The sequence below is a fragment of the Mercenaria mercenaria genome, chromosome 5 (assembly GCF_021730395.1).
Source record: "Mercenaria mercenaria strain notata chromosome 5, MADL_Memer_1, whole genome shotgun sequence".
In the NCBI taxonomy this organism is placed as follows: domain Eukaryota; kingdom Metazoa; phylum Mollusca; class Bivalvia; order Venerida; family Veneridae; genus Mercenaria; species Mercenaria mercenaria.
Window position 1 is genome coordinate 17,732,834 of NC_069365.1, and position 26,664 is coordinate 17,759,497.

At 34.8% G+C, this 26,664-nt stretch overlaps 1 protein-coding gene across 5 annotated transcripts in view; it reads right to left on the reverse strand.

Moving 5' to 3' along the window:
• Positions 1-1,358: 1,358 nt before the first annotated feature.
• The window catches only part of LOC123558149 (uncharacterized), a 49,281-nt gene continuing 23,975 nt past the window's right edge, over positions 1,359-26,664 (reverse strand). For 2 of the 5 annotated variants that reach the window (XM_053542808.1, XM_053542811.1), the window contains 9 exons: positions 22,751-22,912; positions 16,976-17,194; positions 10,935-11,070; positions 10,481-10,606; positions 7,280-7,597; positions 6,823-6,993; positions 6,096-6,266; positions 4,833-5,324; positions 1,359-4,500 (listed from right to left, as the gene is read on the reverse strand). In XM_053542808.1, the coding sequence (XP_053398783.1) occupies positions 4,259-4,500; positions 4,833-5,324; positions 6,096-6,266; positions 6,823-6,993; positions 7,280-7,597; positions 10,481-10,606; positions 10,935-11,070; positions 16,976-17,194; positions 22,751-22,912 (2,037 nt within the window). In that variant the 3' untranslated portion in view covers positions 1,359-4,258. Of the gene's footprint in view, positions 4,501-4,832; positions 5,325-6,087; positions 6,267-6,822; positions 6,994-7,279; positions 7,598-10,480; positions 10,607-10,934; positions 11,071-16,975; positions 17,195-22,750; positions 22,913-26,664 lie in introns of those variants that run through there. The other 3 variants (XM_053542809.1, XM_053542810.1, XM_053542812.1) reach the window with 3 other exon arrangements.

The window sequence follows — 26,664 nt, forward strand, 5'->3', positions numbered from 1 at the left end:
TGTATTTGGGTCCTCCTTGGCCGAGCGAGTAGGATCACTGATTTCAAATCACTTGTCCTTCACTTCTGTGGGTTCGTAACCCCTCTTTGGGTGTAGAATTCTTTCATGTTAGGAAGCCATCCTGCTGGCATGCGGAAGGTCGGTGGTTCTGCCTAGGTACCAGTCCGTGTTTGAAATAATGCTCATAGGGTTACCTGGGGTCTGAAAAGCTGGAAAATTAGTTGACGTAGGTTTATACTCAAACCAAGAATAGAATTTAATAAAACTTTGAATAATCCCGCTTTTCGGCTCGTCTGAAATGTTGGTTTTTTTTTTCTCAGTTGCATACTCGTCCAATATATCTTCTTATTGGCAATGCACAGAACAATGTTAAATAACAGAAGATTATTCAATCTAAGAAGACAATACAGAAAACATACACGGCAAAATGCGCAGACCTTTACGACAAAACGTACATTCAATGCATTAAATGGGCTGTGAGGTTAGTTTTCGTTTCAATTAAGTGATATATTTCATAAACTATTACGTATAACAAATGTTAACGGAAGCTGGTGCTAAGGGGTGTGAGGAATGCTAATGAATGACCTCTCATAAAGGGACTCAATCAGACAAGGTTGGGTGCGCACCATAAACCGGTTTAAGCTCCCCAGTGGTGTTTTTGCCACTGACCGTTCCAAGGCGGTGCCCCACTGTGTTACTTTGTTTGTTCGTTTTGTCCTCGTGTGTTGGCTTTGTGTGTGTGCGCGTGTATGTGTATGTGTGTGTGTTTGTGGTGTGCACGTCTTCGTGCTGTAGGTTTCGTTTTGGGGAGGCTGCGAATTTGGTACGTGGCATTCCCTGTTTGATATTTGTTTGTTTTTTTTTTTTTTTTTTTTTTTGCTTGGTTGCGTTCAGAAAATATTACGACCTTTCAAACAAAGCCTGCAACAGTTTCGTTTTTGTCGTGTTGGGCGACCTGCGGGTTTCCACTTTTTCGAATCTGTATTTCCAAAAGGTCTTTTTAATATATATGTCATTTTGTTCTATCACCAACAGTACAAGATGCATCAATTTATATACATAAAAAAACATGTTACTTAAGAATGTACATAATTTGTCAGGCTTCTCAAGCAAATATATAGATTATATGATAAAGGTCTTAATTTTTTATATTTTGATGAATTGTGTTGTTTTTTTTTTCAACTGTACAAGTACATGTCTTTTCAACAGTGTAGATATCGTAAAATGGCATTTCATTATATAGCATTTAATGATTTCGTTTTGGAGTGTTCATTTTTTATGAAACATCCGCCAAAGGAGTGCCTAAAAGACTGCAATTCATGTTAAAACTTGTTGAAAGGAATCAATAGACGAACGAAAAAAAGTATATTATTTATTTAGGTACATTTAAAAACGCAGTTTGAATAGTATTATTTACAATTTCAAATAGTGCTTATGATATTCTAAAACACGCCGTTCAAATTATACAAACAAACTGCAGCATTAACGAAACTGTCAAACAATGAGTTTAGCGAAAGTTTAGAATGCGGCACAATGGAGACTCAATATTTATCAAGGAAATTAGGTAAAGAGGCTATTGCTCACAAGTGATGCTAATTATTAGGTTCAGAGTAATAAAGCTTGAAATATAGTCGCATTTATTGAAACCGAATTTTCTGTGAATATTTAACACCACAGCACGCTTTGGGGAATAAATGTTGTAACAATTTCTTAGTTCCGATTTCATAACACGACCTGCGCAATGCTACAAACTTTAGAAGCGATATAGATCGGGGGCCAATCAACTTTTGAGAAAATTAAATAGCTTATCCACAGGAACAATGAAAAGCACCTTATCCGCATTATAAATAATGTTGAAAATGAGAAAACAAAAAGATGAGACACGGACACAAACTAGGAAGAATGATAGAATTCTTGTCGAAATATTAATGTTGAAGACTATAATAATAAACGTAAAAAACGTAATAAAATGTTTTCGAAGCATCTGGTTAAATAAAGTTAATTATGATAATATATTATGCAAAATAAAGAAATATCTAAAGTAATATTTGTGAAAACATGTAAGATAAACTAAGCACAAAAGATGAAAGCTCGAAGGAGTGGCAAAAAACGATTAAATCACAGAGACAAAATAATGAACAAAATGTAAAATTGTTACCTCAGTTTACAAACACATTTTAGATTTTATATTAAATACAAATAATGCTAAATATACTGTTTCAAGAGTAAACATTCAAAACAGTTAAACAGATATATAAAAAAATAAATAAAAAGAAATATATAAAAATAAAGACATCTATTCAGTTGGAACAGCCAGATTCCAAAATCATACAGTTGTGTATATACATAATGGACATTCACTTAAACACATAGACAAAGTGAAACAATGGAACACGAGGACAAAACAAAAATAAAAAGGTCCAAATGGGCCTAAACGCTCACCTGGAGAGGACCTTGACTACCTGACATTGCTTCTAACTCCTTTGAGCAAATCGTTCAAGTAAAAGTTATTTAAAGTTTTTGTCTATGTTTTGCTGTGACACACAACAATGTATTACCATTAGATCAAACTTCATAACACGGGGTTGGTTTAAATACTTTCTAAGGACATCGTAATGGTGCTATAGACAAAATATAATGAAGTTACATCCAGCGGTTCAAGAGAAGAAGGCGTTTAAAGGTATTTCAATTTTTAGGTCCTGTGGCCCCTTTAAGGGACCGACTGCTCCCATTTTGAATAAATATGAGAGGACACTCTATAAGGATACTATAGACCAAGTTTGGTGAAGATCCATTATTGTGGTTCAAGAGAACAAGTCGTTTAAAGGTATTTAACTCTGGCGGCCCCTGAAAGGAACTGAATGCCCATCGTTAACAAAATTTGAAGAATATCTCACAATAATTCTACAGACCAAGTTAGATGATTGAAGACCCATTAAGCGGTTCGTGAGAAGCAGTTGTTTACATGTTTTGTGTAATTCAGACCAGTAGTTTCAGATTATAAGATATTTCAGTACAGATGTTGGCGCTTAACGAAGGACGCAGGGCGATGGGCGGACGATAGACTATCCGCCTTTACTAACAGCACACTCTGAACAAAGTTCAGGTGAGCTAACAAATATGGGCACAAAGTAGGGAAGGAAACTTGAACATATAGACAATAAAGACAAAACTAGAATTAAATGAACGACCCGTAGCAAAACACCACCACACAACTCTAATCTTTTTCTTTTGCCTAAATTCCATCGTTTGAAAAATTCTAAAATGTAGTAAAAAATGACCTAAATGTGCAGAACTACCTTACATAATCCCCACCATGTTACATCCCAGCCAGATGAATCCGAAAAACAAAACATGGAAATAAACAATAACGTGACAGATTGATGGAATGATAACAAGACTGAAATCATGAAATGTGCTGCAACAATAATTATTTTGTACATTGTATTAATTTACTTGTTCCCTTAAGTGATACTTTTGGATGATACGTGTATTTTAGGGCGGCTTGTGTATCTTCCTTTTCCGGATGCCTTCATTTCATAAATACTGATGTCGTTTTATGTAATTTTCAAATCAAGCTTTGTGAAAATTAAAATTTAATTGTCATCACTATCATTTTATATACTGTCTTACTGTCTATGTCAGTTTACTTTCCAATCAATAATTGAATCTCTGATTAAATCGAACATAAAATAATTTTTAATCGAATCAAGTTTTCGGAAAACAAAATGTTCTGTCTTGAACCAAAATGAATGTTCTGTTGATTATTTATTTCATAGACGTACATGTCATATTTCTTTTAAAACAATATACTGCAATAAACATATTTAGACAGCTAAAGCATTTTTACAAGTACCATTTAATATCAAGTAACTGTGATCAAACCGTAAACAAATATATTTATAAATTCAATATGTCCGTCACCGATAAACGGTAAGAAAAAAAATATCGAGTGTTTTTTTCATTATTATTATTTTGTAAACTTATTTAATGTGTCTTCTTAAAGATTTTACACCATTCAATTCATTAACGAAAACAATATATAACTTTGAGATATTTTGTAGCACTATTGGCTACGCATTTTCATAAAGAACTGGAATATATACACGTTCAGTGTAAGTCAAATACTGTCTGCAGTAATTGATTTGACAAACTGCTACACAATGGAAATATAGATGGCCTTCCCGGCGTTGTAATGAGACTCGTATGACTCGAAGTTATATGTTGTGCAACAAAATCATGATAAAACAGTAATGGGCTAGTATTCAGAATAAAAAGCTGAGTCTTTGTACGTCTGATCCACATCATACAGCTTAACAGGCATTGTAATTCCAATGCCGATCGGTATTCTGGATGGTATGATTGTGGCACTAACGTCAGTGTCTCTGAAATCCCAAGTCATCGGACGTCTACCAGGGGCAATATACTGTGCCATATCTTCTAAGCTAGCAGCACTCTGGTACCTAAACTGATCTTCTTCAATGGCTTCTCCTGATAGTGCTACAACACAAAATGTGATTAAATAAATTTATGGTCCATTTGATCCAAAGCAACTTTTTGATACGCTGCTCAAAATCGTTAAGGAACATCTGTAAACACTATGTGTTTTTATGTGCATTTCAGTATCTTTCAAAACAAATTACAGTAATGTTTCATGGTTTATGTTTTAACAAAATTATAAAATATTGTTCAAACATGATATCTGCAATTACCTACGATATGATAAAGGAATGATAATGATGTATTTGTTATTCTGTAGAAGTCGCAAACCTTGAAAACTTAGATGACGCATTTTAAACGACATCAGATATATTTTGCAAAACATTTCTTACCAGCTTTTAATGCTGTAGCTTCTTTTTCTTTTATTTTGATTTGTTCACAAAAGCTTCTTTTTCTCTTGAGCAGTTTGTTGTTCTTTTCATGCGCATTTAGAATGTCCTCATATTCCAGCATTTCCAATTCAAGTGCGTTTCCATCTGCAACCAGTGCATTCTTATTCTCTCTTAAAAGTTGAATATTTTTACTTTGTGCTTCGGTCAGAAGGATACAACCGGACAGGAAACGTTCACGGTTTGTTTGTGACACCGGTATTTCGCCTAAAGGCGGAGTCCATTCTTCTGTTACACTTTTGTCTTTTGCTGTACAAATTTGTCCATTTATTACCACAGGACTGTACTTTAATTTCCGTTTTGACTGCTGAACATTTTCATCTGCTTTCATGGTCTTCTCTCCTAATGTTTCATCGCCTGGATTACAATGTTCCTGTATTTCCTTGTTTTCATCCAGAACCCCATAGGCCTCCGAATATTCAAGATCTTTGTTTTCTGAAGAAAAAAAGAATTAATAGAGAATATTACCTGAGTGTCTTTTTATATTGAATTTATTAAACGAGTTCAATAAAATAATAAATTGCGAGGTTCTGTCGAGCATTTCATCAATTTTATTCAACGAGTTTAGTTAATTCAATAAGGAAAGACACAAATGTACAACTCCATTTTATCTCGTGTAAGCTTTCCTGCTGAAACATGATTTTCTTTCTTCTTTACCGATCAAGACCAATAGACAAAGTCGATTCGACCAAGGCCTCCTATACTTAAAACGACGTCCATGTCAAAGCTTTATTACTACAGTGTAACACCAAATTCATGTAATGGCTTCATTTCACTCCCACGAAGTCAAACATGTGCTAAAAGTATCTTAACGTTGGTATAAAATTTTAGTTGTAATAGTGGTAATCTCCGAACCCTACACACTCCTAGTTACACCATACTTTACAAAAAGATAATCTGTAACTGTCTCCCTCAAGTTAGAAGTCGCCGGTTCGACATCACGGTGAGTCTAACGCTTCACTGAAGATATGACAGAAGACAGCGTGTCTGACACCGAATTGTGTAATGACGCGAAATATCAAAGGAAACTACAAACTGATTTTTGGTGTAAACACTACATCATAAAAAGCAAACAAGCCGGCTACAACACGATAAAGACAATTTAGTTTATCAATATGATAATAATAAAGATATGAACATTAGACAGGACAAATAGTTTGTGTTTGATTTAAAAGTAATGTATCGTTTCGATGCGAACCATTGTACCTGTGTTAACATCATACCCCGTTGACTCATAAGTTGTTTGCTGTTCATTCCCCAGAACCGAACTTCCATATTTAAACGTATTTATACATTTAGTTGTATCCGTTCTTTCGTTGCTTGATACAGAGCCTTCCTCCTCTTGTTTAGCTGTATTTCTTTCTATATCATTTCTTTCTGTAATATGGCATGTGTCTGTTATTTGAGTGTATATATTGACAAATAAATTTGTCTTTGTATCAAAATTCAAATATGCTATAAATAAATCTGCCGGGATCTCTTTCTAAAAGTAGTGTTTAATATTACATAAATTAATAAATTTTCCATTTAGACACTGATAGAAATATATTTGTTGAGCCGACTCTTTATCTAACAGCATTTTGTTTAAAATCTTTAGAAACAAGAAACAGAACAGGGATGGCATTTTTGAATCACTGAATCACTTGTGGGGAATGGATATTCAAACCTAGCCTGTCAGCATGTCAACAAGGTCATGTCTGCCGATAATTCGTAATGCACTGATAAAATTCCAGAACCAATCCGGATGTTTTCTGGGTATCCTATCGATTTTTTGGTGTAAACACTACATCATAAAAAGCAAACAAGCGGCTACAACACGATAAAATCAATTAGTTTGTCAATATGATAATAATAAAGATATGAACATTAGACAGGACAAATATTTTGTGTTTGAGTTAGAAGTAATGTATCGTTTCGATGCGAACCATTGTACCTGTGTTTACATCATACCCCGTTGACTCATAAGTTGTTTGCTGTTCATTCCCTAGAACCGAACTTCCATATTTAAACGTATTTAGACATTTAGTTGTATCCGTTCTTTCGTTGCTTGATACAGAGCCTTCCTCCTCTTGTTTAGCTGTATTTCTTTCTATATCATTTCTTTCTGTAATAAGGCATGTGTCTGTTATTTGAGTGTATATATTGAAAAATAAATTTGTCTTTGTATCAAAATTCAAATATGCTATAAATAAATCTGTCGGGATCTCTTTCTAAAGGTAGTGTTTAATATTACATAAATTAATAAATTTTTCATTTAGACACTGATAGAAATATATTTGTTGAGCCGACTCTTTATCTAACAGCATTTTGTTTAAAATTTTTAGAAACATGGAAAAGAACAGGGATGGCATTTTTGAACCACTTGTGGGGAAAAGATATTCAAAACTAGCCTGTCAGCATGTCAACAAGGTCATGTCTGCCGATAATTCGTAATGCACCGATAAAATTCCAGAACCAATCCGGATGTTTTCTGGGTATCCTATCGAGCAAGATATCAGCTGCTGCAACAGCGCCAGCAGAACGTTCTTTCTGATGTATTTCGTCTCTGTCTTCAGAATTGATAATGTTTGTCCTCAGAAGTTCTGCTGTTATCTCGGATGGTAAAATCATTTCTCGAAGTTGGGGTGAAAAAATATGTAAGAATTTTCCAAGTTCGTTGCTGTCTGGAATACTTTTTCGTCTCAGAGCATCGACAATAGCTTTGTGTTCTAAAACATGTTACAAAATGAAAACTGTAAAAAAATGCTTAATCATGATTAAATGTTATTTACTGTTTTACTTTTTTTAAATAAAAAAATGCAAGATAGAAACTAATGCCACAGTAAAAGAATCAATCTGTTTTGTGGTTCATATATTATGTAAGTACATTTTTTGCTGCCAGATATAGACAAACTATCAATATTTTTTACAGTTACCAGGAAAGCTCTCCAGACGCGTATGTCTAACAAGAAAATACAAATACTGTATACTAGTAGTATGGATTACAGGAGTGGAATACTTTCAGGAACTCTGCACATCGTTAAGTACAAATATATTTCATATATTTAAGCATTTTCAAATGTAAATATAATGTAGTAAATATGATATATGGATTTCTAAATTCAATTGCCAAAATTCAAAAAAGAAAAACTGATAAATTTATCCGAGGTAAGGTGTTTTGTTTAGTTTTTCACCATACTTTACAATTTAGTTAATTGGTTGTTACGGTTATATGTCCACTTTCCAGTTTTTTAAGGATGTAGGATCGTTTATTTTTTCTAACGTTAAGATGTTTTTCATACTCTGTGAGCTTGAAGAGCATTAGATTAGTTTCTAAGACAAATAAGAGAAAAAAGCACATGTCACTGCACTCGTTTTAATTTTATAGAACAGTTTCTTCACCCACTAAGCATTTCTGAAATTTGGTTTTTATAAAACATATAATATCCCACTTAATAACATAGGAATTTCAGGTCTTACTTGTTACTATGAATGCAAGGTGATATCAGTATTATATAAGCATAAATGTCACTAACAAATCTCTTTCATTTTTACATGTTGACATAATTACAATATTACCCCAACCACTTTATTTTCAATGGGAAAAAACGTATTTAAATCTAAAAAAAAAATCTGACGCTAAGATTTTAAAAATATTTTTCAGCTTTAATGACACACAAATATATGAATTTTGATATTTTAGTTCTTTTTGTTTTAATTTATATTTCCAAGGTAATATAAAATGATATGTTGAAAACTTTCATTATGCAGCTTATCGTTATATATATCAACCAGAAAAATATCAGAACCAAACCTGACCTACTTTAATAGATAGCCCTACCCTATTGTAAATCTTACACCAATTTATGCAAATGCCAGTCAAAAATAAGGGTGATTTTCTCGCAACAAGTAAAATCTGTTTGGTTAATTGGTATATAATTAGCCATATTTTAATAAGCATTGAGTTTTGAGAAAATAAATGTTAGAAATCAATATTTGAAGAAATTTTTTTCAAAATAGCGGTCAACCTGTCGTACATCCTTAAAGTGGAAAAAGACCCGATGTGCCTCTCTGAGCATCATTTCTGATTCGGACTGAAACCTTAATAGAATCATCGGCCTTGGATCAGGCACTTAAATCGTTTTCTCTCTTTTGCGAAATAATTCTACATCTCAAAAAGGGTTTCAAGGGCCCCATTGCCAAGTGGTTAATGTCATTGGCTCCAAATCACTTCCCACTCATCGTATTGTAAATTTCTTTCTTGTGATAAAGCCATCCAGCTCATTTACAAATGTTCGGCGGTTCTACTCAGATAACCGCTCATACTTGAAATAATGCACAAAGAGACAGCAGGTGTGGTCTTCTTCTACTATCAAAAGGAAGATGAAAAGTAGCCATATGACATATAATTGAGTCGGTGTGACGATATACCAAACAAAGACAAAATTAAAAAAAAGGAAAAATGGTTCGCAAACCAACAACGGCGAGGGGCAAATGTTTTCACCACCTATAATTGCTATCAAAGTTGAGAGACAAGGTCTGCTGCATTCGGTGTGTGTGTGTGTGTGTGTGTGTGTGTGTGTGTTGGAGGGTGGGGGGGGGGGGGGTTATGGCTGTCAAACTTAATCATAGTGTTCCCGTAAACACTGAAACAACGTAAACTCCGTTTTCAATGGACTGCTTAAATCTACCACATATCACAAAAATACGTATAATTACATCTAACTGGCTTCTTACCTATATTTACCGTTTCTGTTAAACATGAAAGTGTTGGGGGCAAAACATATGTTGGGATGGGGCGACTCCAATTACTCATACGACTTTGATTTGTAAGGTTTTTATCCAATTAGATTTACGGACAGAAACTCTTTTCCGGTGAAGCTGGATTTAATTTTATTGGTTTTACGGACTCTTTTTAGAGTTTTAATAACACAATCCATAACTCTTAAATTCCCTATACTTAGTGATCATCATTTTGCAGTTCCACCAAAGAATAAAACACTAACGATAGAACTTAACTAAGAATGCATTATTTGCGAATTGAAATTGACCGAATATAATTTCTGTTTTAGTATATCAGACTGCCGACGACAAACACATCTTTCGATTTCTATATTCCACGTTTACAGTTATAAAATTTTAAAACATCTAGAAACGTCAATAAAATATAAAGATTCAATAATCGATATGTACACGGATACATGTGAATATACATGTATGTTTAACAAATCACAGCTAATGTTGTTGCTTTTTATTTATTTTACAAGCACTGACGCAGTAAATGATTTTTTTTCATATTGAACAGACGTGAGTTTTTTATATCCAAATAAACCCAAACTTGTAAAATCACTTTTTTTTTTGTTGTTTATATTTGCAATTTCTATCATAAGAAAGTGATTTCTGAATGTCAGAAATGGATACCTTTTCACGCAAATGTATTTTACGTCGTTTTGATAAATACCGCAAGAAAACCTATTATCACATAATTGAACAAAGCGCATTTATGTATGTATTAACTTTTTGTTAACTATTGTTGTGCAAGGCAATTCCATTTTCTTGGCGACTTTTCCGACCCTATAACCCGGACTATTATGTTTAGATTTAATACATACTAGACTCTTCCAAAGCTTGCACAAACATTTTCCACTTTCCAGGTTCCTTGGATGCCGATAATTTGTCTAACAAAAGTTCCACCGCTTTATGCTGATCATTTTCGCCTTTAATGGCACTGATGTCAGCTACATTTATAGAAGAAAGACCATTAGCTACAATAGTATTGGTTTATCTTTAAAATAAAACCTATTTGTATTTGTTGCCACAAGGTAGTTAGATTTAATAGCAATCCAAAAATATCAATTCCAAAGCAATTGGATTCGCCAGACATCCGGTGGCCGCCTGGATCATACGATCATACCGCTCTAGATTGTTTCCTTACATACATGTAGAAGGAATTATACCACTTGCGAGACACTGGGGATGTGATTCACAGTTAGTGTTCTATACTACTTATAAGTCCAAATTTTAATCAGTTTAAATATCAAACCATAAACAAAAATGCATACTTACAACTACTTAAACACATGTGCATATGAGGCAGGACCTGACTAACAATCACATCTCTCACAATAATTTGTCTATGAAGTATAATTGTTTCTTCATACCTATGCCGACGACCTACAGTCCGGATTGGAAGTGGAGGAGCCTTTGGATAAAGCAAGAAAAACAGAAATAGATGTCTTTATTATATACCTATATAAATTCTGTAAAAACATCGGCTTGTATTTCACATTTAAATATGAACAGGCAGAAATAAATTCCATATTGTACCTTTTAAATTCCGTATTGTACATTCCGTATTGTATGCTGTCGGACTACTTTCAATAATATGCATGACCTGACACAGTTCTATAAATAGCGCACATAAAAACTTCACTTAGCTCCATTTTAATATCGTTAAACGTTGAAGATTTCGTTCAATAACAAAACAAGAAACAAGAAGTTGGATGTATCCATATAAAAGGGTCATTATAACAGTAGCTAGATCTGGGATATTGTATTCAGCTCTCGTGGATTTTGCAAGGTCGGATCACACTCGGCGCATGCGCGCCTCGTGAGATCCGATCTGGAAAAAATCCACTCGAGTCAAATACAGCATCCCAGATCGAGCTACTGTTGTAATAACCCTATTGTAATTGAGGTACATGCTTCATATAATGTTCTTTGTATTTCATTTACTTGACAACGTCAGCATAGCAGTTAAAAACCAAAGCTATCACTAAAGGTGATGACTGTACCCCACACGCACTGACACAGTACATTGCAATTTGACGCCCACAGGATTGCATAATTACGTGGAATGTATGTATATAGTATCGTATCAAAAACCAAAGTTCAATAACTCTGCATTTTTTTCTGAAAAAAACACCCTAACATGCACCATGCTCAAATAAGGTTGGTACTGATCACTTCTGTGATGTTTCATTAAATTGTGTGCAATGGTTCGGGAGATTTGGCGTGCACTAGATTGCATATGGATACTCTATGTATATAGCATAGTAATAACAAAAATGTCTTATAACTCTGCAGAATATTATCTAAAAGAATGTGACATGCACCATGCACAACTAGGGTTGGTACTGATCACTTGTGTTACGTTTCATTAAATTGTGTGCATAGGTTCAGACTACAGATCAGACGCCCACAAGATTGCATATGCAAACACTATGTATATAGTATAATTACAAAAAAGTCCCGTTACTCTGCACTTTTTTCTGAAAGAACCTAACATGCACAACTACTGTTGTTACTGATCACTTGTGTGAAGTTTCATTAAACTGTGTCAAGGGGATGAGGAGAGTTTGTGCGCACAAGATTGTGTCTACGGACAGACGGACAGACAGACGGACGGACGGACAGACAGAAATTTGTAATATGTTATAAATTTGTTGTACAATGATGAGACGTAAATAAAGAAATATATATACCATGGCTAGTTATACATATATGTATATATTACTTTTAACCCAACAGAAAATAGTGTTTATTTAAACAAACTTGTTCGTTTCGTATTTACATACATGGCGTGGTTTTATTTCAAAAATGAAATTTCGGTAAAGGATCCTTTTTAAAATATGAATATTTCAAAGTTTTAAAATTATTCCCAGGCAAATAGTAGCCAACACTAAACATTCAAAATGTCACAATAAAAATTTACCATTCACTTATTTCATCAACCAACTAAAAGCTATTAAGAAAACTTTAACCTACCTTCATGCGAAATAAGGGGCAAAATCTAGGAATATAAGAGTTTGCTTAAATAAGTCAGTGACGAAGTCAAGTTATTGCCGTACTTCTTTTTTGACCTTTTTTTTTTCAAAACTACACCATCTTGCTTTTGATAACAAGTACAAAAGGCATATTTATGCAACGATCTAATTATAAACGCGTTTTCTGAGATGCATGAGACCTCATAAAATGTATTTGCTATTACCACGAGAAGGTTATATAACGGAGTCGCTCAAGGAAAAGGTAGTTGACTCATTCTTTAGCGTTATGCATCGGAAGTATGGGGTTTTGAAAATATTAAGATAATTGAACAGTTTCAACTTAAGTATTGTAAATTTTTGTTTAGACTTAAATCTTCTACACCAAATGTTATGTTATATGGTGGACTTTGCTTATTAAAGCAAGATTATTATGTTACTGGAGTAAGATATTGAATGCAAAGAATCACAAGATTTGTGGAATCCTGTATAGAACAATGTTAACTTTACATAATGCAGGTACTTTTAGCTCTCCATGGATTGTATATGTTAGAAATTATTTGAACGAACTAGGATTGTCTGAATATTTCATAAATCAAAAAATTGATAATGTATTTCATTTCAAGGCTCTAGTAAAAACAAGGCTATATGATCAGTTCTTGCAGTCCTGGAATAGCACTGTTAATGACTCTTCAAAATACTTGGTGTACCGTATTTTTAAGCAAAAACATTGCTTTGTAGAGCATCTTGATATATTACCTACAAATTTAGCCTTATCACTTTGTAAGTTTCGTACTACAAATCATAGATTACCTATTGAAAAAGACAGGTTCTTGGGTATTGAAAGAGAACAGCGACTGTGTGGTTTTTGTTTGAATAACTGTCTCGGTGACGAATATCATTACGTTATGGAATGTCAGTTATTTGTAAATGTCAGAACTAAATATTTGGAACAGCATTATTTGAATAATCCAAACACCTACAAATTCGAGAAGCTTATGAATAGCACTGACGAACCTTCACTTATTAAACTTGCTCTGTTTTGTAAATCCATTATGTCGTGTTTTAGCTAGCTAGATGTTACACTTTGTTAAACCTTATTTCATATAACTCATTCTCCGTGTAAAACATATTTTGGCATATCTTCATAATTCTAGACTTGTTAACACTTATTACATGACTAAATCCCTGTCAGTTGCTTGTACAACTATATATAGTCTTTTTCTCTAGTCATTCAGAGTATTGTAAGTAGTATCCATATGTATATTCTACTTACTATCAAATGTTACCTTTCTAGTCATTAAAGTAAATATAAGTATTTGCAACTATTGTAAAACTTACTTATTCTAATTATGAATTTTATAACAACCAACTATATACATTCCACACTGATGTTTATTTGTTATGTTATACTGTTATAGTCTCATGCATGTAATCTGCCATGACAAAATGAATAAACTTGAAACTTGAAACTTGAAACGTTTGCGCTTAAATCAGGGAATATTGCTCTTGTATAATCATATCGTTGAGAGTTTTGATTTTATTTCTGTCAAGCAAATTTACGGCCTGTATAAATGTAACCCAGGTCTAGGCTTAACTAGTGAAGGAACCAGCGTGGGAGCCATCTGGTCGAGTCGCGTAATGGCGGACAGGTTTATGAACACTAATTTACCACTTGGCATGGTCACAGAGGTCTAAGTTAAAGCTGTTTTCTGTTTAAATTTTATGTGGATGTATTTTTGACATTTTGGTACAAAAAATAGGAGAGGAGGTTGTATTTGGTGAAGTGAAACTCAATTTTAGTATGAGTAGTACTTCCAGGTCACAGTAGTGTGATTTTGATGTGATTTTACAGTAAGCAAATGTGACAAGAGAAATCTCTCTTAGAAGATACATGACCCCTACCCTTCTCTTCATTTTATGTCAGCTTTATCATAACTCTTTAAAATGAGGTAAGGATTTATTCTCTGAAATGGGTCTAGCTACGTTTGATAGCTGTTTAAAAAATGTCAGTTTTATATAGAATATATAGGGAAAACTATTTACTGTAGTGTGACCTATAAGAAAATGTGGGCAAAATTGAGATTTGTCAAGATATTGATATAAATGGACTAGTTTGGTCAGATTTTGGTAAAATAATGAGCACTAAATTTTGCCCATTTTTAGCTTTCAGAGGGGACATTTGGTCTATATCAAAGTTTTGTGTGTAATTTGCTTGCAAATTATACTAAAAATATATCAAATAGGGCAAAAACAAGCTCAGACTAGAATAACTGGTTAAAAATTATATAGCGACATGGAAAATATTTGGATGAAAATTGGCGCAGAGACACGCGTTACTGAAAATGCTATAAAACCTTGAAAACTGATTTAATCAAGCTGAAACTTGGTATTTTTCATGTAGATATGTTACTGGTACTATACAAATGAAGTTGAGACTATCACAGAAAACCAGTTCAGATATTAATATAATTTGGCTAGTTTGGTCAGGTTTTGGTAAAAAAGGGGGCATTTCATTGCAATTTCGCTGTAAAAAAATGATAAAAAACAAAAAAAAATCATATTTTCACTGTTTTTGGTGTATTTTTAAATGCACATTTGCACACTAAATTGAGCCCATTTATAGCTTTCAGAGGGGACCTTTGGTATATTTTATGAGGTTTGAAAAGCCTAGACATTTACATTTTCTTCGGTTTAAATTTTTAGAAGATCCTAATATACTCTATGAATCATCATCATACCGCTTATTGCTATGCTATTAGGAATAAATACTCTACATATCCACTTCAAGGAAATGCTCATTTGAGTAGAAGACATAACAAGTAAAATCATACGTTTTTACATAGAAATACATTAGATTAGCAATGACTTAATTTGCTGACAATCTTTACCATAAAATCTCCAAAAAGAATCTGTAATTATTTATAGATAAAGTAAAATTTTCGCTTTTATACAGTTATGCAGAATCTTATGGTGGCTGATTTCTGTCATTTCATTCTGGCGTGTTGACATACGTTTAAAGAGTGCTTACATGACAACACACGCCCAAGCGAAAAACTAGGGCGCCAATGTAGGGATAATACATATTTGTTTGCGTGTAAACGTCTGCAGAAGCAAACGTTAATACACAAAACAAACGTGCATCGTCGCTATTCTTGCATAAAAAAAATTACACGACGACGTAATGTATTGTTTTCATATGTGATGACTACGATTCCGGTAGATTTTCTAATCACCGTTCTATTGTTCTTAAAAACGATAAATATGTTTTAAATATCCATAGCCAGGGCTCAGAAATCAACAACACTACCAAAAGCATGTACTGGAAGTTTTAAAACGACTTTTTTATTTCTCGTTATTACAAACATGACATTACCAATAGCTGTTCATGTTTCTTTTTTATATATTTGGTAAACAGGAACACAATTTCAAGAATAATAACAATACATTCGAGTTATTTTGAATACGAACACATTTTGAGTACGGATGAGTACGAACGTAGTGACAAGCTTTCAAACTTTTTATATAAATTCTTCGAGAAATTAGAGAAAAACATACCGACCGATACTTACCAAAACCGTTAATATGATTCCTAAAAACAAACAGTCGCACAAGTTACAAACAAATCTTATACATTCACGGTTATGAACAAAAACTGAATCGACACTGACTTTGAAAAGAGGAGTAAACAGGGGGAGAAACGAGTACGTACGTTCATTTTGGGGGGCAGTCCGTTTGGGGTTTGTAACTGATACAGCAAAACATACTATTGATTAGATTGTATCTTTTATGCCACATGAAGAGGTTATTATGGAAGAAACAAGACGCAGATACCAGATATCAATCATTGCAGAAATACATATACGTCCCTGACAAAGCATTTCAAAAATGAAAATCATGTATTAAAGCACGTGAATTGCCTTGTTTGCACACGATTTTTCTCCTGTTAATAAATAGGCGGATCCAGTAAAAAAGTAGTTTTAAGGCAAGAATATGTCAAAAACCGTATTTGTCGTATCGGCGAACTATTTTGTCGTTTCTGTTTTGTCATTTGGGGCAAACACGCCAGAACGACATAAAACGCGCTGATACGACAAATATCGTATTTGTCTTAATGGCGGGCTACTTTGTCATTCTGGCGTCTTAGCCGACATACCAGAACGGAATATTAGTGCGCCGATACGACAAAAAAGTCAGTTGTCGTTTTGGCACGCTAGGTTTTAGTTATGGCGCTCTTCAAATGCACCAGCATGGCAGAACGCAACGACAGAAATCAGCCACCATACAAACTAATTTAAGTATCTTATACTTAAATATTCACAGGTAATAGTTTCACTTTTATACCTCTTCTTCTTCTTCTTCAGTATCTGTTATGTCCACTTCGTCGGCTACTTGCGCCTGCTCCAACTGCGGTTGTTGTGGAGTTTGAGCTTCTACATTGGCATGGCAGCTTTCATCTCCACTGACTTCCCAAGGGCGTAGGGACGATTTAAGCATTGGGTCGGCGGAGGGTGGGTTTGAGAGAGAGTATCCGCCTTCCGTCAACGGGGTCCGGGGTAGCCCCTGGAAAATTTTGCATGTAACTAGAGTAAATGGTGCAATCTGGTGACTTCTTTGACTGCTCAGTAGCTGTTGAACATACTCATTTACAGATTACTGTGTTTAAGCGCCAAAATTACTTAATTTAATGAAAAGTCATTCAAAGATGCCGATTTTCGTTTGTGTTTTACTCGATATACTTACCTTTGTCAGCAGAATTTGAGACGCAACATTTACTACAAGTGTCTATAATTTTTTTCTGCAGTAAGCAATTAAATACTTTATTAAATTTCATTAAATTATGTATCACCTAAAATCCACGGGGCATAAAAATACAGTGACCTTGGTCGTTGCGGATTATCGATTTTGTACAATACGCTGTCACCAAGGTGATCTAGCAAGGTGTCGGCGATATGACAAGATTCTGTGTACATGCACTTCTTAATAAATTGACAAGGGAAGGCCGCTGTTTTAATTCTGAATGATATTTTCTAGCCTTTTGGAAAATTTACCGAAATATTGCCCCAGCTCCTACGCTCCTGCTTCCTGAGTCTAAAAAGGGTAGCAGAGTTTATTTCATTTTAAATTCAAGGCTGTTTCTCTATTTAGTGTACGGGTGTCAAAAGAAATGTTTTATTTGTAAATCATTTTTAGGAACATTTCAGTTGTGTATCAGTTACCAGGTAGCCATTCTGTTTAGTACTGTTCTTAGAAAGTAACAGCATATTACTTCACATGAACCAGAGGGTAAGGACGATAAGGACGAACGACCTAGTGTTCAAGAATCTGTATCAGTTCTATTCCTAGCAAAGAAAATCCTTTACTGCCCTACATTAATCAGAAGTAAAGATTGTATTTATTCTATTGGGTTTAACGTCGCACCGACACAATTATAGGTCATATGGCGACATTTCCAGCTTTGATTGTGGAGGAAGATTATTTCGTCACGAGCGGGCACCTGGATAGAACCACCTACCTTTCGTAAGCCAGCTGGATGGCTTCCTCAAATGAAGAATTCAACGCCCCGAGTGAGGCTTGAACCCACATCGATGAGGGGCAAGTGATTCGAAGTCAGTGCTCTGACCACTTAACCACTCTTTACCGCTCTTAACCATTCCGCCAGAAGTGAAGAACAAATGACTAATCTAACATTCTAGATTTTGTTCAAATACTTTTGTTAGCCAATAAAATTAATGAATACTTCGCCACATTAGTCAGACATGACGGACGAATCACTTCAGACACGTTACAAATCGTCCCGTTGCCCTGGATTTAACTCGCGACTTATCGTGTTCCTATTATGCTAACCAAGCAGGTCTGAACGTAATGAAATGGTTTCAACTAAAAGGGTCGGTACAAAAGTTTCAAAACTTATTGTTCATAGCAGTATCAAGGTCGCAATCAGAGGAACATTTAAGAATAGTATATGCTATAACCTGTCAGAAAAATATATGAATCTATTCTACGAAAACGTTGATAGCTAAAACAGTAAAATAATATAAAATCTTCAGTAATTAACAGAAAAAAAAACCCACTTAAAACTATCTTTGATGTCTCAATTAAATATGTTTGAAAAGGATATTTTACGGGCGTTCGAATTCCTAGCATGGTCCCACTGTCGCTGTTGTAATAAATGCATGCTTTGCTAAAACAATACGATGTAATGCGACGACAGTACGATAGCACGATGGTTATCAAGCGAAGGTACGAATGCGATTGATGGAGAGAAGACACGATGACGAAGGCACGATGACAATAGAGCGATGAAAATGGAGCGATGCTCCTACAGTTCGATGATCAAGACACTTTATTATTCTCTTATTGTCGTGTCTTCATCGTCGTAGCAACGTATTGTCGCAAAGCGTGTATCGAATGCGACACTTATAGCACGACGGCCCTAACGGGACAGCGTGATACAGATATAAATATGGACTTATTCCAAAAACATTTTAGATTTTAGAAATGCTGCTAAGCGAATCCAATATTTCTTCCTCCAATTCGCAATATGTTGTATCTTATATTGTTCACTTACTTAACGACAATGTCAGGGGGCTGAAAGTGATTATAAGCAAGACTTAACCTACTAGCATGAGGGTGTGACCTGAGTGTCAGTATAGTCTTGGGTGTGCTAGAAACCACATCAGGAAGGCCATTGCCGTTTAATGAATTGGTTATTGTAGACCTTGACACAATATCGATTACCTACTCGTTTGTTTGAATCAGTTAATCGCATAAAATACCGGTGTTAACGAGATTTTTTTTCGAGGCAAGGAGGGATTAAATGATACCAAAAATGACTTCACCCATTCCCGGCAGTCCAATAACCAGTTATTGCGTCTGCATCCTGTTACATTGCCCTTTTCCAGTCATTATCACTGGATTACAGGACATTGTCTGGTGCAGTTTTTTTGCTATATACAGCAATACGCCCGGTAATCTCCAGAATCATAACCAATCGGTTATGTATGGAAATGCTTCTGCTGCGATTTCCAGTTATGACTGATCTAGTATGAAAATATAGACACAAGCAAATCTTACTTTTTTCTCATATTATTGCAAAAAAAAAATCAGCGAATGCTATTCGATGCCCGATTAAACAAAGATTATAGGCATACACAATTCCCGTGCAGCGATCGACCTTTTGCTTTCTTGTTACTTTAGAAGTTGTACACCTGATGACATTTCAGCGGTGCAGAACCACCAATATCACGTTCTGCTAGTGTTTTCGGACATATATAAGTTTGTTTTGGCAATGGCCGACTGTCAGTTGATTTACAAACGTTTCAATTTATTTCCGCAAAATGTTTTGAGAGCATATTTAACGAATGAAATGCTGCAGTATATTCGGCGTTATGGTTCGGTTGATGATATTGTGATTCTTCGTAGCATATAACTGCCATAGGAACTCTTTGAAGGGCCTAGATAATGTTGGAATAACTTTTGGCCCAACCCATTTGTTTGTATTTGATTTAATGCTTGTATAAATGTGATATTTACATGCGTGAATATATATATCCAAAATGTATTGTAATTCAACAATACGGATATAAATACAGGGAAAAGAAGAAAGTGAAAGAGATCCACCTAGATTACATAAGCGGTTTATAATAGTGAAATTTCTCTTTCCACCAGTATCTGTATCTATATATTTCAAATCGTCTGTAATTGATTTACTGACAGAGCATTTATAATTTTACAGTGAAAGACGCCGATTCCAGACTGCTGGACCTTATCGTTCGCCCAGAAACTCTCGTTTTTTGTCACTTTGGTTTTGCGCCACCGCAACTCTTACAGCGCGCATATTCGGTAGTAGTTGTCGGATCGGGATAGGTAGCAAGCTAACAGGGATACCGTTGGATAGATATTGGAACGCTTTATTGCTCTTGCAAAAGAACTTTCAACGATTATCAGTCTTACTAATGTAAAATTTAAATCAGATATATTTTTCTTGTTGTTGTTGTACAATAAAAGTGTGTAAAGCAATTTATTATACAAGAGGGCCAAGATGGCCCTAGGTCGCTCACCTAAGAAACACACCATAACAGTGTAAAACATGTTTGACCTAGTGATTTCATGGAAACAAATATTCTGACCAATTTTCATTAAGATTGGACCAAAAAATTGGTCTCTTGCGATAAAACAAGCATTTTCTTATATATGACCTAGTTTTTGACCCTAGATGACCCATGTTCAAACTCGACCTAGATTTTATCAAGGCAATCATTCTGACCAAAATTCATGAAGATCAATTAAAAAATACAGCCTCTATCACATACACAAGCTTTTTCTTTGATTTGACCAAGTGACCTAGTTTTTGACCTCAGATGACCCATATTCAAATTCGACCTAGATTTCATTAAGGCAATCAACCTGACCAAATTTCATAAAAATCAATTGAGAAAAACAGTCTCTATCGCATACACAAGATTTTTCTTTAATTTGACCTAGTTACCTAGTTTTTGATCTCAGATAACCCATATTCAAACTCGACCTAGATTTCATCAAGGCAATCACTCTGACCAAATTTCATGAAGATCAATTGAAAAATACATCCTCTATTGCATACACAATGTTTTTCTTCGATTTGACCTAGTGACCTAGTTTTTGATCTCAGATAACCCATTTTCAAACTCGGCCTAGATTTTATCAAGGTAATCATTCTGGCTAAATTTCATGAAGATCAGTTGAAAAATACAGCCTCTATTGCATACACAAGGTTTTTCTTTGATTTGACCTAGTGACCTAGTTTTTGATTCCAGATGACCCATTTTCGAACTTGGTCTAAATTTCATCAAGGTAATCATTCTGACCAAAATTCATGAAGATCAATTGAAAAATACAGCCTCTATCGCCTACACAATGTTTTTCCTTTATTTCACCTAGTGACCTAGTTTTTGACCCCAGATAACCCATTTTCAAACTCAGCCTAGATTTCATCAAGGTAATCATTCTGACCAAAATTCATGAAGATCAATCGAAAAATACCGCCTCTATCGCATACACAAGGTTTTTCTTTGATTTGACCTAGTGACCTAGTTTTTGATTCGAGATGACCCATTTTCGAACTCGGCCTAGATTTCATCAAGGTTATCATTCTGACCAATATTCATGAAGAATAATTGAAAAATACAGCCTCTATCGCATACACAAGGTTTTTCTTTGATTTGACCTAGTGACCTAGTTTTTAACCCGGGATAACCCATTTTTGAACTCGGCCTAGATTTCATCAAGGCAATCATTCTGACCAATATTCATGAAGATCAATTGAAAAATACAGCCTCTATCGCATACATAACGTTTTTCTTTGATTTGACCTAGTGACCTAGTTTTTGACCCGATATGACCCATTTTCGAACTCGACCTAGATTTTATTAAGGTTATCATTCTGACCAATATTCATGAAGATTAATTGAAAAATACAGCCTCTATCGCATACACAAGGTTTTTCTTTGATTTGACCTAGTGACCTAGTTTTTGACCCGATATGACCCATTTTCGAACTCGGCCTAGATTTCATCAAGGAAATCATTCTGACCTAATTTCATCAAGATCAGTTGAAAAATACAGCCTCTATCGCATACACAAGCTAAATGTTGACGGACAGACGACAGACAGACAGACGCCGGACATCGAGTGATCAGAAAAACTCACCTGAGCATTGCTCAGGTGAGCTAAAAATGTCACGATATCGATTTTTACGTGTCTAAAATAACATTTTTCGATGCAAGTTCTTCTATAAAGTTTCATTTATTTGTTATTTTAGGTTCATTTACTTATTAATAATATAGGTTCCCTGTATCTCCTCCCCTTGTTATAGGGTATGCCCCTTTAATGACAAATTTCATCACAGAAAATGTCACCATTTCCATAGGGTATTTCCACAGATGCATTTGATCAGAGCCTTTAACTGGCCAAAGAAAAGTGTTTTGCAAAGAATTATTTTTAGGGTCAAACAACTCTTTTTCAAAATATAATTCTTTAAAAAAAACAGATTGTAATATTTAATGCATGTACACATGTTGTTAAAATGAAGTTTGCAGTTTTAGATAGAGTACCTACGGAATGAAAACATGATCTTACATCATAAAATTTATAAAATATTTCTTCAGGTTCTCCTGCTACAGACAAACGCTCGGATGTTTCGGATTTAGTTACATCTCTGAAATCCCCGGATGTCTCGTATGTATCAGATAAAGTTACATCTCTGAAATCCCCGGATGTCACGCTTTCATCTGAAATGTCCTAAAGAAGAGAAATAACAAAATAAGATTGCCTTGATACTAAAGGGAATAAAACTGATGCCTGTTGATTCATCTAAAGTAAGCTACAATAATGTACTAATTAACTGGAATTAGATGGCTATTTTTTAACAAAATGAACATAATGGACATGGGTTTTGCATGTACAATATGAACGTATGCTCTCCAACTGTAGCAGATGATATGGTCCTGGTTTCCTTTTCAAAGTACGGCATCGACAAAATGTTAGACATATGCCATAAATACTCTCGCCAATGGAGATACAGGTACAATGCTAGTAAATGTGGAGTTATTGTTTTTAACGAAAAAGATCCTAGAGAGGCTGTAAATTATGTGTTTAACATGGGACAGGAAATCATAAACGAAACTGAATATTACACTCATTTGGGCATTGAATGTGATAAGTATTTGTCGAAACAAAAACCAATTTATGATGCCGGTAACAAGTTAAGAGGGACATTTTTGAACATTGTAAATAGCGGTATACATCCCATGCAATTGAACCCAATCAATTCAAGAACTATCTACTGCGCAATCGTGTTACCTAAAGCCCTTTACGGTTGCGAATTATGGAATATGTATTCGTCATCAGATATCCTTAGCCTAGAAAAAGCTCATAGGTTTTGTGTGAAGTTCATGCAAAAATTCAGACGTAATGCAGTAACAGACTTTGCATTAAGTGCCATAAATATTGACAGTATTGAGAATATCATAGATTATAGAAAACTGCAGTTCTTTGGTCAATTATGTCGTCTACCATGTAATTATCTGGCAAAACACATTTTTATTAACAGATTTACAAAATTTCTTCTGTTTGACAATCAGAGATGTGGATTCATACCTGATGCATACAGACTTCTTCAAAAATACAATTTGGAAGGTACTTTAGAAATGTATAAAGAGTCAGGTATCTTTCCATCGAAATATTCTTGGAAAGCAACATTACAAGCGGTGATTACTCACAAGGCGATCACAGAACGTGTTGAGAAATTGGTTTCTTCAAAACAAGAGCTGAATAACGTCATCAAATGTAACATTCCGGCGACACTGTGGTCCGTCTAAAAAAACAATCCGAAAACGGCATATATATGCTCATTTCTGATGGATACAGTAGGACATTTTCTTTCCTCATCCTACGTAGTCAAGTGTAAAAGATGTGGACTATTATGTTACAATCAAATAACACATTTGATGTGTTTTTGCGCAGCAAACGATAAGAACATCACCTGTATGTGGGACTCTATTATTGAGGTTTGCGGCATTGACGTTTTTAAAAGTCTTCTCGCATTATCCCCGGAGGCCCAGTGTTGGTGTATAGTCGAGTTAGCGAAGGATAATGACGGGCTGGTTCTACACAATTACAGAGTGGCAAAGTCTCTCTATAGAGTAATAAGAAAGAGAAGGGTTTGGCGTTACGAAAGGACCCTACTGTTAAGTGCTGTGCCGTCCGTTTCATTGGCTTACAGTCATATAAGATGAAACGTTACTTGAATTGAATTTTGGAAAGTTTGGAGTTTGCTCATAATATATATATTGTGTTTTAAAGTTCAAAAGCTCTACTGATCCAAGTTTGAATTATGAAATTACATGTTCATTTTGTCAATAATGCATTCAATTCTGATCTGTTTAATTACGAATATTGAGTATAGATTTTTTTTGTTGAATCAATCTCCACATTGCCGGTGGTCTAGCACTTTCGTTTTCGATTCCTAGACTATCTATATTTTGGTTTGATTGATAAAACAATGGTTTTGTCCATATATTTGGATTCTGTTCCGGAGTTTTGCATTTCGTTTTTGTTTCTTTCGATTTTAATCGCAAGGCCGGGTACATTCTTTCATATATTGGGGGCAACCCAGGATACATTAATTTCATTTTGCTTAAAATTGTTGAAAATCTATTTATCGATGAATTGAAATCGCACAGTATTAAGCATTAATAATGAATAACACTATCTCATAATGAAGACTTCTCTTCCAATTTAACTTTTGATTTACATTAACAGTGAAATGCTATTGCTGAGCGTACACTCTTTTCCTGATGTGCGATATCACGCAATCTTGGCTTTTAGCAAGTTATTTAAGCATACTCAATTGTTACATGTATGTGTTTAAAGCTTAATATTATGTTGTTTATAATTGTCTTTGTTTATATGTTTGTTGTTGTCCTGCTGTAAATATGTTGTGCTCTTCAATAATGGAGGAATAAAAGGTATCTATCTATCTATCTACGGACCTCTTGTTATTTTACCCTTCAGAAGGTCGCGCTCGAAATTTGACCTACTTTGGTTGTACATGTATGTAAGTGGGTTAGGGTCTAAAATTGGATAATAAATTAACCAATCAAATCGCAGTCATTATATAGCACGATGCCTACCTAAGGGTTGGAAACATTTCAATATTTAAATAAATTCAAATCCACATTCTGAAGATCCACCTGAGGTTACAGGTTCTACAGCTGCTCGGGACTTCAGTGATGCCAGCGATATAGAATACCACACTTAGAGCAACTCAACAAACAGTGAGTTAAATAATACTTAAATAATAGTAAAACAGTGAACATTATTTCATTTTTGAAAACAAAAAACATAACTATGTATCTTCATATTGCTATGCCCCTCTTCAACGGGAGGCCAGGTGACCGTTCACTTTTAATAATTACCGAGAGCTGACTCTGATTATGTGCTGCAACACCTTTATAGTTTGTTCAATGGACCTGACTGGTTGCTACAAGACGTGGCCATTCTATCTCTTCAACAGAAGGTAAACGAAACAGTTTTTGACTTCATTACTCGTCTCATCACACAAACAATCAGACGGAGTTTGACGGATGTCATCATAGCTTGGCTCTTAAATCAAAGGATTCATGCCAGTGCTTCAGGAAAAGTTCATATGTTAAAATTTGGCCACCCCAGAAGAAGTGTGAAGGGACGAAGACTGCCCAAAGGCTGAAAACTGATACGGTAGCAACAGGTCAACTTGTGAACTTCAAATCTAACAAATACTGTAAACGACACTGTGATCAAAAATTTTACTTCAAAATTTTCAGATATGTATGGATTTAACACCCTCCCCACAATTCTCAATCTGAGTATCGCAATGCCAAGTACCCTAATACCCCAAGGTGACTGCCACCTCAGAAAACCAACACACAGACTTTAACAGAAGAAAAACCGTGGAGGCAAGGCTTGTTCTGCATTTCAAAACTGGCCCACCCGCTTAGCTCAATAGGGAGAGCACCGATCTACGGATCGCGGGGTCGCTGAGTTCGATCCTCGGGCGGGTCGTATGTTCTCGGTGACGATTTGATAACAACATTGTGCCTAAAATCATTCGTCCTCCACCTCTGATTCATGTGGGGAAGTTGGCAGTTACTTGCCGAGAACAGGTTTGTACTGGTACAGAATCGAGGATCACTGGTTAGGTTAACTGCCCGCCATTACATAACTGAAATACTACTATTATTATTATTATTATACCACATTTATATAGCACTCTTTTCATATAAAAATACGTTCAAACGTACTTTACATAAAAGCATCTATATAATGTTAAATTAAAGAATGAATTTAAAATTACATTACGGTAATAAGATACATAGCGTTTTAAATTAAAGGTAAGCAGATCAAAATATGAAACAAAATACAAAAGCGTAAAAAATTAACTGACCTATCAAAGACACAGGTTAGAGCAGAATAGGACAGAATATGTCTTACATTTTGAACAGACAGAATTA